This window comes from Gopherus flavomarginatus, chromosome 19, assembly GCF_025201925.1.
Source record: "Gopherus flavomarginatus isolate rGopFla2 chromosome 19, rGopFla2.mat.asm, whole genome shotgun sequence".
In the NCBI taxonomy this organism is placed as follows: Eukaryota; Metazoa; Chordata; order Testudines; family Testudinidae; genus Gopherus; species Gopherus flavomarginatus.
Window position 1 is genome coordinate 24,903,820 of NC_066635.1, and position 18,492 is coordinate 24,922,311.

Genomic DNA, 18,492 nt, shown 5'->3' on the forward strand with positions numbered 1-18,492 from the left:
CTCAGTGCTCCAGACAAACGAGTTCTAATCTCCCTTTGCTCAAAGTAGCTTCATTACTCTTGGTGTCAAGTTACTCAACATTGTGAAGTTCTGGCTTCCAGAGCTAAAAGTTCCAGTGAAAACAAAGTAAAAAGCTAGATTTTGCTGAGTAAGAAGAAAAGCAGCATCATAGAATGATGCTGATTCTTCTCTCATTCCATGTTGTTTTAGTTAGGATGGCCACTGTTCACCTTTGGAAGCTGCTCTTTCCCCTCCCTCACTTCATAGCATAAAAGAAGAAAGCAGTTCCTGTCAATCTAGTCTAAATATAGCAAAGTTATATGCCCCCATCCACCTGGTAGGGATACTCACATTGTAAGTCTCCAGCTTGACTCTGATCCTGAACTCGTATGAGCTGAAGTTGGCATTTTGGAACACTTCCTCAAATGCCTGCTCATTCTGTGAGGAGTACAAAGACAGACGTGAGATGACAATTCAAGCATCCAGCTGTACCTTAAAGTCTCAGAAAAGTTCAGCCATTGTAAAGTTTGAGGGAATTTGTTAAAATATAGGCTATCTGCGACAATGAAGTGTGTGGGCATAGTAAAATCTAGTTGTTTGGAGGACTGTTTTCCAACAAATTGTTTAGTTTCCGCAGTTGTAGTTTAAATTAAATTTTTAAAAAGCTGAAGTTTCCAGTCCATGCTGAAGACCTTGATTGGCCATATGAAACAATGCACAGTTGTCTTGAGTTTGCAGAGAACTAAACTGAGATCACCAACAGCTGTGAAGTCCCCCGTGCTTCTAAACTGGGGTTAATTCTGATGTTTAATTATAGTCACTGAAATGTCAAGATGGTTAGCCATTTCACTGCCAACAGTCTCATCAGACTTATCAGCTTCTGCGCTTATCTAGTGAAGCCGCATGTATCCTGGCATCCTGACACACATTCATCTGAAAGGATACCAACACAAGAAAAAGGGGGAGTGTTGTGATTTTTTTATATATATATCCATACAATGACTGTTCAAGTCGCACAGAAAAGTCAGGAAAAGTTACGGTTACACATGCAATGGTAACTATCTGTCATGTGTATTCTAACAATACAGACTTTTCTTACATGACCACATACCATTTCTCAAGTACAATACACTATCAAATCAAGCTGTGGGAGCAGTTTTTCCGCTCCCCAAAGCTTTACATTTTAAAAACTGTACAGACATTTCACTAGATCCCACAGCCCCTGAGTGACATAGGCAAATAAATCCTGCTTTAATGTCTCCATTATAGATTTGGGCTACTGTGGGAAAGTGACTTATCCAAAGTCAAGGAGCAGATAACAGTTAGATCCAGGAGCTGAACCCAGGTCTTATGTATGATTCACAGGCCAAAGCAAGCTACTCATTATGTGTCTCATTTCTTCTATGAAACATACTATTTTGCACCTACATAGTGGTTTCATCTGTCAATCTCAAAAGATATGACAAAGATAGGGGAACAGGAGTTCTACACACTACATAATTAAGCACATCCATTCTTAAGTGATTTTTTTTCCTGAGTGTCACCATTGGCTAGTGGCTAATACACCAGTCTCATTATACTAGGGATTTGTTTCCAGCTCTGCCACAAACCTACTGTTACCTTGGACATGTGGGGAAAGCTGCTCTTACAGAAGAACTACCCTTTTACCAGTGCCCCACATTTCCCAGAAAAGTTTGGCAATGGGTCCTGGGCAGGTCTGAGCAAAGAAGTAGATGAAAGTTTACTTACACATACACTTGCAACATGGCCTTTGCTACACACTTAATCTCTGATCCAATGCCCATTAAAGTCAATGGAAGAACTTCCCCTGACTTCAAAGGGCACTGGATCAAGCATTTAGTGAAAAAAGTCAGGCAAAATGTACTGTGAATGCACAGAACACTGTTTTTAGAGGCTCGTAAAATTATCAAATCAAAATCGATTTAGTCTGGAACAATCAAAGGCATCGCTTCTCCACAAGGTGTCTCTCCGTACTATTTCAATTTTCTACCCCAAGCTATTTCCCCACAGAGCTCTTTTAAAAAAAAAAACCACCACACTACAAGTTTTTTTGTTTGTTTGGAGTTTTTTTTTGGTAATTGGGAAAGTATTTTCCCCAACTTTCCTCTGATTCAGAATTGGCTGGATCATTTTTGTTCAGAATCAGGCAGAGACCAAATATGTCTGAAAGATGAGGGTTTCATTAAGTTAGGGATGTAAAATGAAAACGTATACAAACATAACTATGGTCATGACCAGCATTACACCTCAGTGGCGGACAGCTTAGCCACTTGCTACTATCCTTCGAAAATAAAGTCAGATCAAGTTATATAGGTGACTGCTAAAAATATGTTGCCATCCTGTGCAACAGAGTTCCTCTAAGACTTGAGGTCCAGCAACATTTAATACACTTCAGTTTAATAAGCTAAGTATTTCTGAATGACCTGCTTTATGTCTGATATGAGCTTTGACATCAAAAGATCATTTTCAAGAGAAAAAGCTTTTTGGGTTTTTTTTGTGGGGGGTAATTTGGAGAGGGGAGGGAAATTGTGGTAGAGGATAGGTATGTATACATAAAGAGAAGAAAAGACTCATTTTTATTAAAGCTTAAGTGGTTTATTATCAAGCTATTCTAATCTGGTGACACAGATGTCTAAAACATCCCTGCACACATTATTAATAAAGTCATAATTTTTGTCAGGCCCACAAAACTGAATTCCACTAAGCAGCACCAGTAAAATTAGCCTCAGAATTGAGTTGATAGGAGTTTTGGTTAGTGTGAACAAGAAAGTAGGAAGACATGGGTAAAATCAAATTCCTGCTAAATATAGCAGGACTCTCAGATACTCCTTGTATACTCATTTCAATAAACAAAGTTCTGATCTTGCAATGAGAGCCACATGAGTGGAACCCTAGGCCCCTGCAAATCCCTGTTAAATTCAATGGTGTTGTGTGCATATGGGGGTCTGTCCATACAGAACTCACTGTAGGATCCAAATCTACACCCTTCAAGGGTCCTTTAGAGTCAGTGAATTGTCACAAAAGTCTAACTACAGGATCAGAAAGGACAAGAGACCTTTTTGAGGGTAGTTGTAGCATAGTGGCGCTACAGCAACCACTGTTAGCTTCCAAAACCCCATGTGACAAAACACATGGAAACAGAATCTTCTATACTCTAGACAGGTTTTTTTGTTTTTGTTTTGTAAAATAAAGTAAAGTAAAGTAAAAGAACAAGCTAGTTGACTCACCTTTTCTTTCAGTTCTCCCAGGAAAGCAGCATTTTGCCCAAGAATGACCTCTGCTGACTCCTGAAAACATGTCACCCACTGATTCTCCTGACAGTCTGCAATGTTCACCTAAAAAGAGTCCACAGCCATTTAACCCAATTGTCTCCCACACAAGAAAACTCAAGAACAAAGGTTTAATTTACAGCTGGGGAGAGCTTTAAAATTTAAGTGAGACTGTTGCAGCGTCAAGTTCCCTGCCTTTTGTAACTATTTGTACTCATTGGTGGATGAAGTGCAACAATCTTTTTCATGGCAGTACAGACTGTCTAGCAACATGCTTCAACTGGAATCAAAGGGAGAGGCCAACAAGCTGGTAATTTAAACGTATGGGGGAAATGACTGTATGCTGCCATCACACTGAAGTACTAGTGTAAGTGACAGCAGAACACAGACCATTAGCCTCAGTGCAACACAGCAATGAATGAAGTTAGCTGCAAGCAGCACTACACCTTTTTTTTTTCATGCCAGTGAACAGGAGCAGCAGCTGCATGCAGATTGATACCAACCACGCTACACTCAGGCAGGAAGGGTTGCTGTACAGAAGCCTACTGTACAAATCACATTTGGAAACTGGAACTTGATGTACAGGCTATCACAAACTTCAAAGATTTTAAGTGTCAGATGCATAGTGCTTTCAACAGAACAGATGCCAACACATGCGTGGGAATCGACAAGGCTGGAGCTTTATCTTAGCCTGCAATCTCTATCACCACAATCAGTTCAAGAAACCAATTTGTCTCCTAATTTAATTTTAATGTCTCCATCTCAAACCAAATTGTATCCAGGTATTTCAGCAAAACAGCATGCAAAAAATCACACTACCTTGAGACTCCCACAATACCGAGCAACAATGCGGTACAAGTTAAGGACCAAACAAAATCCTTAAGTGAATTCTCTGGCTTCTGTGAAAAACAGGAGACTCAAGAGGTGTGAAATTCATGAGCACACCTCCCACATCCCCCCTACACTCCACAGTAGAAATACTAATTCATAGGGTAATTTGTACATTTTTAGATTTTCTAATAAGATGAGTATTTCTGTTTGGAAGCACTGTTTAATGTAGTCTTTGTATTACCCAAAGTGAAACTGCAGCAATAGATCGCCTCCCAAGCAGACTCCCCAGCACAGCACTTCTAAAGGCAGCCATAACCCACTATTTTTCAAGCATTTTATAAATGTAAAGGCTGAAAAGAATCTCAATGTAAGTGGTGCAAGCAGGTGTCACAATAACAATTCTCAGACACACTATCCTGAAGCAGGTTCCATTAATGCATGAGACGCAGAACATTACCTACAAAAGAATGAACTAAATATAGGTATCAGCTGTAAAAGTGCAATTACTGCTCTTCAGAAATGCCATTTTACATTAGTTTATCTTCACAACTGAAGAGATGTGGGCCATCTAACTTTTGCACTGCATGCCACACAGAATCAACTGGGTTAGCCTGAAACTTTTTGGAATAAAAAAAGCTTTTAATTGAAGCACCAGGAAACAAACTGCTAATCAGATCAATGAAACACTCCTAACCTGCTTGGTTAAAGCACATAAGCTGCTTAATGCCCATTTATCCACAGGACCCAAACACACTGGACCACACTGTTCTGCTGCCCCACTCTCTCAGACACAGGGGTATAATTATGTTTATATGAAGCATATGGTCAATGAGCAACACTTTCACCTAATCCTTTTACTTACCGAGAGTATCATCCGATACTTAAAGTTGGGGAACTCACGATCGCATTTCTCACAGCGATACAGTCCATTTTGTTGGTCTATCACTTTCTTATTGCAGTCCTGAGAGGGACATGCCTGGTACATGCAGTTCTCTTTGCGCAGGAATACCACTGTGCCCACGCAGCTAAAATAATCTGCCTGAGAGAATGAGAGAGCAACATTACCCACAAAACATTGGGATTTCTGTTTCTGAATCTAAGTTCTAAACTAATTGGAAAACATGAAAGGCCATAGCTGGATTTTTATGACTAACAGACCTCTCACATTTATGGGTCACTGGGACTTGCAACTCAAATCTGCTGCTGCCACTGCTCTTGTGTTCTATTAAGTTAAATGAAGTCCCTAAATCTTCACTGAACCATGTTCACAATCCTTCGTTTATAAGAATGAGCACATTTTCTTTCCCATTGTCTCTAGTCAAGACTGGAGATTCACGTTCTGTTATTCACTCACAACAACAAAATTTCATACTTTCCCCATTCTTCTTTAGAGAGTGAAATTACAAAAGGCAGAGGATCTATATACAATAAGAGTGTGCTGCAAACTAACATTCAGTAAAACCACAGCCTGCAGAATAAAAGAACACAGGAACTGCCCTGCCAATGGTTCATCAAGTCTAGTCTGTCTGACAGTGGCCAGCACCAGATGCTTCAGAGGACGAAGTAAAAAACTCCATAATGGGCAATTATGGAATAACCTTCCCATATGAAAAGTCTCTTCCTACCCTTTAGATGCTGGTAGGTTTATACCACGAAGCTTTAGCATTTAAATTTCAAAACCAAAAGGCAGTGTGACATCATGAACAGAGCACTGAACTGTGACTCAGACATGGGTTCTAACCCCAAAAAGAACTAGATAAATTCATGGAGGATAGGTCCCATCAATGGCTATTAGCCAGGATGGGCAGGGATGGTGTCCCTAGCCTCTGTTACCAGAAGCTGGGAATAGGCGACGGGGGATGGATCACTTGATGATTCCCTGTTCTGTTCATTCCCTCTAGGGCACCTGGCATTGGCCACTGTTGGAAGACAGGATATTGGGCTAGATGGACTATTGGTCTGAACCAGTATGGCCGTCATTATGTTCTTATGTAACTCTTCCACTGACTTGCTGTGTGACCTTGGGGAAGTCACTTCACCTCTTTATACCTGTTTCTCCTCTCACAATTAGTCTTAACTATTTAGATTGAAAGCTATTTGGTTGTAGAGTGCCTTTTTTTTTTTTAAAACAGAGTTCAGAACTCTGTTGGGGATTCTAGCTGCTACTATAATATGAAAAATAAATAAGTGATACCATGAACTTCAGGATCTGGTTAACCTCTGTTTAAACTCAGTAAGATCAAAAGTTCTAACTGTCTCCACAGGTATCCCCCCTCAAGAACTGGTAACTTTAAACACCATACCTATGTAAAACCTAACTTATTTTCTATGCAGCATACACAGTTTGCATTTAATAGCCCTATTTTACCTTATCTCCTTGTCCCAAATTTTCAGATTTAGCTTCATGCAAAGTTTTCCAGTTGGTATTTCCCCCAATTGTTGGTCCACCTCTCAGATCAGAGATTGAGGTACATTCCAAAAGCTGCCCTTCAGAATCAAACCTGAAAGCACAGAGATTCTTCCATTTTTGGAATGCAAACCAGCCAGACTTATCCAAAATCTTATATTTAGTTTTAAATACTTAATACAAGAGCGATTTTATCAGCGACTTCCACAGGAAACAATTACTGTACCATGTGCATATTACAATAAAATAGAATTTCAGGATAAATTAATACTGTTTTAATTAGCATAGTATTTTATAATCTCAAAGGTGGACAAATTCTGGTTTACATGTCCATAGCTTTGATGCCAGCTAGTGGCCAAACCAGGAACTGTATGCATTTTAGAAGCAGCCAGATATTTGCATAATTAGAATTAAATTACATGCTGCAATTATCTTTCCCGCAGCTTTAAAGAAAAGCAAACAGTGTTTAATAGATCATATTTCTTGAGCTAAAATAAGCAAATACATCTGTTAGTGAAGCTGGTGCTACAAGCCCTGCTCAGGTGATGATGTGATTTCAATGTAGTGGCAAATTTATTTCAGCAGAAAGCTCATTTCAGTTGTGTCAAACCTCCCAGAGACCACTGTCCACAAAAGGGTAGCCTCTTGCATCAATACAGCCATGACCATTAATTGAATTACAGCACATTTGATTTGGGTAGCAGAAGCTCTCTCAAAAACCCACTAGTTATATATCCATCAAAGAAATAACAGAAGTCCACAGGAGCAGTAATGACCATTGTAGGTAAGGCTGCATAAGCTTTCGATTCTAATCTCATTTTCAGCCACTCACTTTGAAGCAGAAGTTTCTCATATTCTGTCTTTGCACAAAAGGGATTTTCTTCTGGAAAATTTTGAGTAATAACAGTTCAGCTATTTTTGAGAAGAATGGAACACCACTTAACTATCATAATAAATTCTTGCAACATTTTTCTGCACAGCTCTACAGCCCAAATGGTTAGGGAGTGAAAGTTGAAACCTGGCACAAAGATAGACCTCACTGAGAAGTGCTTTTGAGCGTTCTGATGAAAACTGGTTTGGATTTGACCAAATTATAACCTGCTGAAAAAAACAGTTACCTACCTTTTGTAACTGTTGTTCTTCGAGATGTGTTGCTTATGTCCAGTCCATTCTAAGTAAGCACGCGCGCCTCCACCTGTGCGGTCGGAGAAGATTTTTGTCTTAGTGGTATCTGGAGGGTCGGCAGTGGCACTCCCTTCAGTGTCATGCTCATGCATCAGTATATCAGGTGCCACCAACCCTATGCCCTCTTGGTTCCTTCTTGCAGGCAACTCCAACAGAGGGGCAGGAAGGCAGGTAATGAAATGGACACGAGCAACACATCTCGAAGAACAACCATTGCAAAAGGTAAGTTACCGTTTTTTCTTCTTTGAGTGCTTGCTCACGTCTATTCCATTCTAGGTGACTCACATGCCGTGCCAATGGAGGTGGACTTGGAGTTGACAGTTCTGCAGCTTGCAGCACTGCCCAGCCGAAGCCAGCATCATCCCAGGGATGTAAACTTGTGAACAGATGACCAGGTAGCAGCTCTCTTGAATCGGCACCTGAGCCAATAAGCCCACTTACGACACCTGTACTGTAGTCAAAAGTGCTTTGACTAGCACCAATGGAGGCACACTCATAGCTGTATCGGATGCAGACTGTGATCTAGGCCGAAATCCTCGGAGCAGACACTGGGTGACCTTTCATCCCATCCGCCACAGCAATGAAGAGTTGCGTTGATTTAAGGCTGTGTCCTGTCGACACAGAAGCCCAGCACCCTCCAGACCTCTGGGTGTGTAACCTGCACTCCTCTTCGGAATTATGGGGCCTCGGAAAGAAGACCAGTTAGAAAATGTCCTGGCCAGTATGGAACTGGGAGACTACCTTGGGCAGGAACACCGGGTGCGGCTGCAACTGAACCACATCCTTCTAGAACACTGTTTAGGGTTGTTCTGATGTAAGTGCCCCGAGTTCAGACACTCTGCGGGCAGACATAATTACCACCAGGAACTCTGCCTTCCAGGAGAGAAGGAGAAGAATAGGATGCCAGAGATTCAAATAGAGGGCCCGTGAGCCTTGACAGCACGAGATTCAAATCCCAGAGAGGAACCAGATCCCGGATGTGTGGATAAAGACTCTCCAGACCTTTTAGGAATTAGGCCGTCATGTTGTGAGCGGAGATCGACCTGCCTTGGAAGAGAGGATGGAAAGCCAAAAATAGCAGCCGGGTGGACCATGATTGACAATGACAAGCCTTGAGCTAGAGATGCGGGAGATAGTCCAGGATCATTTGCAGGGAGGCCTGCTGGGCTCAGAAGCGTCAATTAGAGGCCCAGCATGTAAACCTTTCCCACTTTGCCCGATAGGTCACACTGGTGGAAGGTTTTCTGCTACCCAGCAGAACCTGTTGCACTAGGGTCGAGCATTCCTGCTTGTCTGCACGTAACCATGCAGCAGCCACGCTGTCAAGTGCAGCACCTCCAGGTTCATGTGCAGGAGACTGCCATGATTCTGAGACAGCAGGTCCGGCCAGAGAGGGAGTCGCAGCAGCTCGGCTACTGAAAGGTCCACATCGAGGCAACTTGGGGGCTATCAGGATAACCCTTGTCCTGTTATGCTTGATTTTCACAAGGATTCTGGATCAATGACACTGGCAGGAAGGCGTACATGAGGGCCCCTGTCCATCCCCTCGAGTAAACAAAATACATAGCATTTCCTGTTCTGGCAGGGCGCGAACAAGTTCACCTAGGGAGTCCTCCACTTCCAAAAGATCATACTGGCCGCCTCCAGATGGCGCACTCATGCCGAGTCGAGAGATCCTGCTGAGGCGATCTGCTAGCACATTTTTGGTGCTGGGCAGTTGAGTGGCTACCAGATAAATGGCATGCTGCACACAAAAGTGCCAAAGGTTGGGAGCTTCTTGGCAGAGGGCTGATGACCTGGCTCTACCCTGTCTGTAGATATAATACATCGTGACAGTATTGTCCATCAGCACCTTCACCACTTTGCCCCTCAGGTGGGGCAAGAAGGCCTGACAGGCATGGAGAACTGCTCTGAGCTATGTGACATTAATGTAGAGGGCCAGATCATCCTGCAACTATCAGCCCTGGGAGCTCAGCTCGCCCAGCTGGGCTTCCCAGCCCAGGTTCGAAGCATCGGAGATCAGGGTCAGTGATGGGGATGGGATCACAAAGGGAACACCCTGCAACACCGATCCAGCATCCAACCACCAATTCAGGGACAACAGGATGTGATCCAGCATCCAGACCACCAGGTCTAGATCATGTCTTTTGGAAGTGTAGACCGACGCCAGTCACACTTGCAGAGGCCAGAGGTGGAGCCGGACATGACTGACCACATAGGCACAGGAGCCCATGTGGCCCAACAACCGCAGGCAAGTGTGAGCCGTGGTGAACATGCAGCTCCTCACATGAGAAATCAGGTCTGACGTAGTCTGAAAATGCACCTCCGGAAGAAAGGCTCTGGCTTGCGTGGAGTTGAGAATGGCTCCAACGAACTCTGTGTTGGACTGGCCTCAAGGCGGATTTTTTTCTTGTTTATCATCAACAGGCCCAGGTCATGGCAGGTGGAATGCACCAGATCAAGGCTTCTCTACACTTGGTTCCAGGACCTGCCCTTGATGAGCCATTTTGAGATATGGGAAGACCAGGACCCCTTAACCTCTGAGGTAAGCGGCCACCGGGACCATACATTTGGTAAAAACCCTAGGAGCCGATGAGAGGCCAAAGGGGAGCGCCGTAAATTGGAAATGGTGTTCACCCACTATAAAATGGAGGACGTCTGTGACTTTGGAAGATGGAGATGTGGAAATAGGCATCCTTCAAGTCAAGAGCAGCATACCAGTCTCCCGGATCCAGGTAGGGGACAATGGAGGCCAGGGACATCATGTGAAACTTCAACTTTTTGAGAGAATTGTTGAGGAGTCACAGGTCCAGAATGGATCTGAGGCCATCTTTTGCTTTTGGAATTAGAAAGTAGTGTGAGTAGGTCCCAAGGGATCTCCTCCACCGGCCCCATGCACAGGAGGTTCTCAACCTCCTGAACAAGGAGTTGCTTGTGAGAAGGGTCCCTGAAGAGAGATGGGGAGGAATGAGGGTGGGAAGGAAAGGTGACCGAAAATTGCACGGTGTAATTGTGAGACACTATGTCTAGCACCCAATGGTCTGAGGTGACTTGGGCCAAGGCCGAATGGAAGGAACACAGATGGTTGAGGAATGAACAGGATGGATCCTGGACAGAGACTGGAGAATCACTCTCAACCTCAACAAGAGAGCATCTGGCCCCTGGAATGTTTTGCCAGACCAGGTTGCATGGGTGAGTGGGAGGAAGAAGGGCGACAGCAGCTGAAACTAGCATCTCTGTCCCTTCTTGCAGGCCCCTGGTGAGACTGCCCAGGCCTAGGTGGCGGGGGTGGCTGTAACTGCTTCCTCGCAGGCTGCGGCATATGTATTCCCAGTGAGTGAAGGGTGGCCCTGGTGTCCTTCAGCCCACGTAGCTTCGCATCAGTCTGGTCCGAAAAGAGACTGTTCCCATCAAATGGGAGGTCTTGGATGGAGGTCTGCATTTCCTAGGAGAGATCAGCAGTCTGAAGCTGGAGGAGGGATAGCTCAGTGGTTTGAGCATTGGCCTGCTAAACCCAGGGTTGTGAGTTCAATCCTCTAGGGGGCCACTTAGGGATCTGGGGCAAAAATTGATCCTGCTAGTGAAGGCAGGGGGCTGGACTCGATGACCTTTCAAGGTCCCTTCCAGTTCTAGGAGATTGGTATATCTCCATTTTTTTTTTTTTTTTTTGAAGCCAGGGGCTGCACCTCATCACCACCATCGATGCAACCACCCTGGCTGCCGAGTCCGCCACATCGCATGCCATCTGAAGGGAGCACCTGGTGACCACAGTGCCCTCCTCATCGAAGTGCCAAATTCTTGGTCAAACCCTGTGGAAGGGACTGCTTGAATTTATGGAGGGAGTCCCATAACTTGAAGTTGTAACAGGCCAAGGGGACCTGATGGTTTGCCACCTAGAACTGCAAACTGTCCGTCAAATAAATTTTCTCACAGATTCAACCGTTTAACCTCTTTATTCTTGAGAGTCAAACTGGTATGTCTCTCCTTGTCTCTTTCATTAGCCGCAGAGACCACAAGCGAGCCTGGGAGAGGGTGGGTATACAAGTACTCAAACCCCTTGGCCAGGATAAAGAACTTCTTTTCGGCCCTCTTTGAAGTGGGAGGAATGAATTTGCCAGAGAGTACTGGTAATCTTAAGGACACCATCGTGCACCAGTTGTGCAACATGGGTTGGAGTGGAGCTGACAGAATGTTAAACAAGATGTCCATCTGCTCAGCAGGCTTGCCCTCGAGGGACCCGCCACTGCCTCCTCTGGGGACAAGGACGATGACTGCACCACCAGGGGAGGTTCCGGGGCATCTTCCCCCACGGGGGAGGAAGGCTTAAGGGTGAGTGCTGTTCCTTCTGCTTCAACCACCAGGCGTGCCCTCTGCACCAAGCCCAGTGCCGCCAGCTGCTGCTCAGAGGCAACAGCCGATGAGTGGTGAGAAGGGGGCATCGCCACAACTGGCATTCTCCATGTGCCCCAATAATGCCACTGCACCATCCACTGGCTGTGCTGCTGAGTTGGAAATGTCAACGTACACTCAGGTATCCATTTGTGTGGGTGCAGACTAAGTGAGGGGCTGAACTGGGCTTCCGTGCAAGAGAATCCCCTTCCATTGACCAATGTGGGGCTGTTGACACCTGGGTCTGCTTGCCAACCACTGCCTTCGGGGACCGGTGCCCGGAGCAAGGTGATCAATGCCGGGGGGACTGGAGAGGCGATGGGGAGCTCTCCCACGATGCAGACGACCAGAACCTGTGCCGAGAGGATGATCTGTGGGAGGGGGAGCAGCGTCGGTAGTACGGAGATCAGCATCTTGCTCTAGGCCATCTGCGTTGAGACAGCGGCGACCGTGAACATGGTGCTGGTGACCAAGGATGAGCCCCAGAGCATCCGGACTGCGACTCTGGCGAACTGCGGTGCAGAGGTGGAGAGCACTGCTTTGTCTCAAGGGATCGTCGGCTCTCCACTGCCCCAAGAGGTCTTAGTGGCTGGCTTGCCGTTGTGGGAAGCCTTTGCCAGTTCCGGGGGCACATGCTGCGTCGGCAGCATGGGCTGAGGCCTGCGCCAGAGAAGCCTGTGAAGGCGGCGGTGCCGCCAGGGTTTTTGGTCCCATGCTGCTCCTGGGAGTCGGTGGTGGGACCTTTCATGGGACGAAGAGCCCCGGCTAGGGGGACAGTGCGAGTGCACAGATCTGGAGTGGCCAGGAAGCATGAAGCAGGTCCTTTGCCGGACGGCTCATGGCCCTTTTAGCTTGGTGCCAGGGAGTTATGTTCTTTAGTCTTCGTTTTGGGCACCAGCGACAGGGAACAGTACTGGGGGTGCACTGCGCACCGAAGCAGAGGTACTCAGCGAGACCTGGTGGGGCTGCACGGAGGCCGGAGAAAAGGCGGACTCCATGAGGAGAGTCCATAGCCAAATATCCCGCTCCTTTTGTGTGCTGGGACGGAAGTTCTTACAAATTTGGCACTTGTCTCTAATGTGTCACTCCCCATAGCGCTTGAGGCAGCTGCTATGGGGGTCACTTACAGGCATAGGCCTGTTGCAGACCACGCAGGGCTTAAACTTGGGAAACCGGGGCATGCACTGCCTAGGGCAGGCCTGCACAACATGCGGCCCGCAGAGGCTCACTGTGCGGCCCGCGGCAGGGATTCAAAAGGCTCTGAGCTGGCCGCAGCGGCAGGAAGCTCAGAGTTCTTTAAATCCAAGCCGCGGGCGGGATTCAAAAGGCTCTGGGCTGCCCACAGCGGCGGGGAGCCCAGAGTCCTTTAAATCCCAGCCGCGGCCATGATTCAAAGGGCTCTGGGTGGCTCGCAGTGGTGGGTAGCCCAGAGCTCTTTAAATCCCAGCCGCGGCCGGGATTCAAAAGGCTCTGGGCTGCCCCCAGCGGTGGGGAGCCCAGAGCCATTTAAATCTCAGCCCCGGCCCGGATTCATAGGGCTCTGGGCTGCCCACAGCCACAGAGAGCCCAGAGCTCTTTAAATCTCAGCCACAGCCAGGATTCAAAGGGCTCTGGGCTGCCTGCAGCCACAGACAGCCCAGAGCCCTTTAAATCTCAGAGGCCAGGGCCGGCTTTAGGCCAATTCATCCAATTCCCCTGAATCAGCCCACCCCTAAGAGGGTCACATGCCCAAGCCCCAGTATGGTGTACCAGCAAAAGCCAGTGCGCTGTAGCGGGGTGGCTCAGCTTCCCCAGGGGGGCAATTTAAAAGGCCTGTGGCTCCCAGGCCCTTTAAATTGTCACCAGAGCACCACTGCTGGAGCCCTGGGGTAGGGCTGTGGGGCTCTGGGGGCTATTTAAAAAGTCCGGGGTTCCCATCGCTTCTACTGCCCAGGCCCTTTAAATAGCCACCGGAGCCCCATCACTTCCCCAGGGTTCCGGTGGCTATTTAAAGGGCTGCGGCAGTAGAAGAAGGGGAGCCCCAGGCCCTTTAAATACCCCCTGAGCCCTGGGATAGTGGGGGGTTCCGGGGGCTATTTAAAGGGCCGGGGCTCCAGCTGCCTCTGCCACTCCCATCCTTAAATAGCCGCTGAAGCCACACCGCTTCTCCAGGGCTTCCTCGGCTATTTAAAGGGCTGGGGAGGTAGAAGCAGGGGAGCCGCAGGCTCTTTAAATAGCCCCCAGAGCCCTGGGGTAGCAGGGGAGGTGTCTCCAGATGCCTTTGCTGCCCTGGTCCTTTAAATAGCCCCTGGAGCCCCACCACTTCCCCAGGGCTCCTGCAGCTATTTACAGGGCTCGGGCAGTGGAAGCAAGGGAGCCCCAGGCCCTTTAAATAGCTCCTGAGCCACGGGCTGTTACTGCTACCCTGGTGGGGGAGGCAGGAGGAGGGGGCACTCACCATACAGGATGGGCTGTACCCCCTGTACCTGCACCAGTTGCCCGCAGCCAACCCCTGCCACACCTCCTGCCCTGCCTGCACCAGTTCCTATCTGCAGCCAGTCCGTCTCCAGCCAGCCCCTCACTCCCTGCCTTGCTTTCAGCCCTGCACCAGCCCGTCTCCAGCTAGCCCTGCACCCCCTTCCCTGTCTCCAGCCAACCCCTGCCGCACCCCCATGCCTGAAGCCAGCCAGTCCTGCACTCCTTTGTCTCCAGCCCTGCCAATCCATGCCACCCCCCCGTGGCCTTGCCTGAAGCCAGCCAACCCATCCCACACGCCGTCTCCAGTCTGCCCCACATCTCTTGCCCAGCCTGCAGCAAGACCCTACCTCCAGCCACCTCCCCCTCACCTCCAGCCAGTCCCATGTGCACTGGTGCCCTGTAGTTCCCAGGGAAGTAACCAGGACATCTGCTTCAATGAGGTGGGCAGGGAGCAGCTGGGACCCACACATGCACCCTAGCACACCCCCAGGGAGTGGCAGAGCTCATTTCTAGTTCAGACACATCTTTTTAAAAAAGAACTTTAGGTAGGGTTAACATACATCTGTACTTTCCTGGACACGTCAGGCTTTTTGGATCTTAAATCGCCATCCAGGAGGAAAATACGGACGTATGGTAACCCTACTGGTACAAAAAATACATACTGTGGCAGAACTTTTTATAGGGAACTGGTTGCTAAGAAATGAAAGGCTTTTTTTTTTTACATGTTTTTTTTTTTTCAGTCATCCCTGCTGGGGCCCCGCCAAAAATGTTCGAATTGGGCCCCGCAATTCCTAGAGCCAGCCCTGCCAGCTGCGGACGGGATTCAAAGGTTCTGGGCTGCCCACAGCCGTGGGGAGCCCAGAGCCCTTTAAATCTCAGCCATGGCTGAGATTCAAAGGGCTCTGAGCTGCCCGCAGAGATTCTCGGCCGTGGCTGAGATTTAAAGGGCTCAGGGTTCCCCGCTGCCATGGGCAGCCCAGAGCCCTTTGAATCCCGGCGGCGGCTCCAGCGGATGCGCTGGGGCTAGGATTTAAAGGGCTCGGGCTCCCCTCAGCAGCAGGAGCTCTGGGCCCTTTAAATCCTTGCCCCAACCCCACAAAGCTCCGGGTTCCTGCAGCCGCCGGAGCCCGGGGCCCTTTAATTTGACCCTGAGGGCTCCCAGCCAGCTCTTCAGCTGGGAGCCCCTGGTTGATTTAAAATCAAGTATCACCTCTCCACCCCCAACTTTCCTTTTTGGCCCACAGCTGTTTTGGTGGGGTGGCACTGGGAAAGGAGGGTTTGTTTCTGCAGGGCTGGGCGGTGCTGGGGCAGAGTGTTTCCGCTGGGCTGGGGGGGGAGGTTGTTTCCGAGGGGCCGGGGGGTTTTGGCCCTCAGCTGTTTTCTTTGGAGTAATGTGGCCCTCACCGCTTTACGAGTTGTGCAGGCCTGGCCTACGGCAAAGTCCCCGCTGGGACCCAACTGCTAACTATTAACTACACTTAACTACTTAACACTAAGTGATATGAACAAAACTATTTACAAGGCCTTAAGGCTTGAAGACAGTAGATGAAAATCACTAGCCTTTGCAATGCAAGGGAAGGCACGGCAACCAACCGCTAGGAGCGGTAAGAAGGAACTAAGAGGGCGTAGGGTTGGCCGAGCCTGATATACTGGTGCATGAGTGCAGCACTCAATGGGGTTCCACTGGCGACCCTACGGATACTGCTAAGGCAAAAATCTCCAACAACCATGCACGTGGGTGCGTGCACACCTAGAATGGAATCAACATGAGCAAGCACTCAAAAAAGAACTGCATTTTGCATACAATTCTCTTCTTGAGCTTATGAAGTATGCAGCTAAGGCAGTTGCAGCACACAATATGTGCACGACTAACTTAGTTGCACACTGAAAACTGAACTGAAATCACGCAGGGCTTTTTACGAAGCCTTGCCTCAACCTATGTGCACTTTGAATGGGGTTGAGAGAGGCCTCAGAGGGGAACTGAAGTCTTGGGAAGAGGAGACTTGAAAGCCTGGGAGTCACTGAAATGGAATTCAAGTGTATTGCATAAAAAAGCAAATGCACCCTGTACATAGTTTTCCAAAGTAACTGGTATCAATTTACAAGGCTCCCAAGCCTTTACTCCAAGCCTCTTTCAAAGGCACATCTTCTCCAAGCTTCCCTCAAATATTAAAGTAAGTCTAAAAACAGACGGATGGTGCCAAGTGGGAGAATCAGAGGTTGAGTTATGACCCTATCTGTCTCCACTCTCAAGGTCAGAAGAGGCTGAGAGCGGGATGGTGAACGACCATCACTTCATGCTCCAGCAACCGCATCCAGGTGACAAGTGGCACTGATAGACAAAACCCATTCTCTGATGGAGGGAAGGACATCATGATCTTAAACTAACAAAAATCTATAACTCTCAAAAAAGATAATACTACTATTTAGGATTCTGATATTCCAGAGCCAGGAAACTGAAAAGCTGAAGTAATTATTAGTGTTTATCTTCCCATCCCTGAGGAACTGCTGTGCATTGTTACTTTAATGTAGTGTTTGTTTAGCTTTTCTTAGGGAGGAAAGGGTCTCCAGTTCATTTGGGAGGCCATGCACTCTTCTCTGTACTGTAAGGTCTTATGACTTTCAGTACAGTGCAACACAGATATCAGACTAAACCATCACAACACCTGGCTATGTTAGTGTAAATACTAATTTCAAGAGCTCTAAGTTACTGCCCATAGGCAACCACCCATGAACTATTAACGCTGGTGAAGCATGAGAAAGAGCCAACTATCAGGAAGATCTAGGAGGTCATGTAATGGGCTAACTTGCTCCAAGTTTTTTTTAAGCAGCCTGAAGTACAGTGCCAAATACACTATTCTCCGCCATGTTGCTCAATATTAGTTATGTTTATTTAAAGGTAACAATTCCACCAGCCAGGGGATGGGGGGGGGGCAAGCTTCTCATCTCACCTTTCAGACTGCACACCTCTGCTCTTCCCTGTATCTTTGATCTCATTTCTTACTTTTTACCCTCTCCTCTCGTCTTCCGTCATGCTCATTTTCACACTTTTTTCCATGGTGGGCCCTCCACCAGGCTCCCACCCCTTTAAAATTCCTCCTCAAACCTCACTTATTGTACAGAGCCCACAAACATGAGCCTACATTTACATTAAAACAAACAAAACATGCATCTTAAGATAGAGCCCTCTTCCACATTCCCCAATGTGTCTGATGCTTGCTGCCTACTAGAGCGTAACCCCCTTGAAGGAAGGGCTATGTCTGTACCTGGTATAGACTGAGCATGCTGACAGCACTTCGTAAAAAACAGCATCTAATGAAAATCACAGCAGTATCTGAACCTCAGAACCAATAATGTTTTTATTCTCAACAGTCCTGTGAGGTATGGAAGTATCTCATTTTACAGGTGAGAAATGGAGGCACAGGGTAGATTAAGTGACTTGTACAAGATCGCATAGGGAGTGTATGACTGAGCCAAGCATTGAATCCAGGATCTCAGCCCCTGTCCAGTGCCTTATCCACTAGATCCTTCCTACCGTTGTAGTTTCCTCTTACCAGTGCTTGTAATCTAGCAGCATTAGGGGAACCTCTGGAATTACATTACTTTGCTGACAAAGATCTGATGTTATTTTGTTATCATACCATAAAAGGCATCTAAAAATGGAAAAGGAGACTACAATACAACAACAAAACCTTTCAAGAATCAAAACTATTCCTCCCACTCACATTAGCTGAACCCATATAAGATCCTGCAGAGTGCACAAAGCTTGTGGAAGAAAAACATTCTCTCAGGTAAAACCCATACAAGCAGAATTGTTAAAAGTCTGATTTCATGCTGCCTTCCAAGGATCTGGGTCAACACACACCACTTCCATTTTAATTGCTTCTTCTCCAATTTCTTCTTAGTTTACTATAGGATTACAGGTTTGTCAGT

At 47.2% G+C, this 18,492-nt stretch overlaps 1 protein-coding gene across 2 annotated transcripts in view; it reads right to left on the reverse strand.

Annotated features, from left to right (window-relative positions):
• The window catches only part of RPA1 (replication protein A1), a 47,020-nt gene that overhangs the window by 1,116 nt on the left and 27,412 nt on the right, over positions 1-18,492 (reverse strand). For both annotated transcript variants that reach the window (XM_050929469.1, XM_050929468.1), the window contains exons 13-16: positions 6,490-6,622; positions 4,984-5,160; positions 3,249-3,356; positions 352-438 (exon numbers count right to left, since the gene is read on the reverse strand). In XM_050929469.1, coding sequence (XP_050785426.1) covers positions 352-438; positions 3,249-3,356; positions 4,984-5,160; positions 6,490-6,622 — 505 coding nt within the window. The remainder of the gene's footprint in view (positions 1-351; positions 439-3,248; positions 3,357-4,983; positions 5,161-6,489; positions 6,623-18,492) is intronic.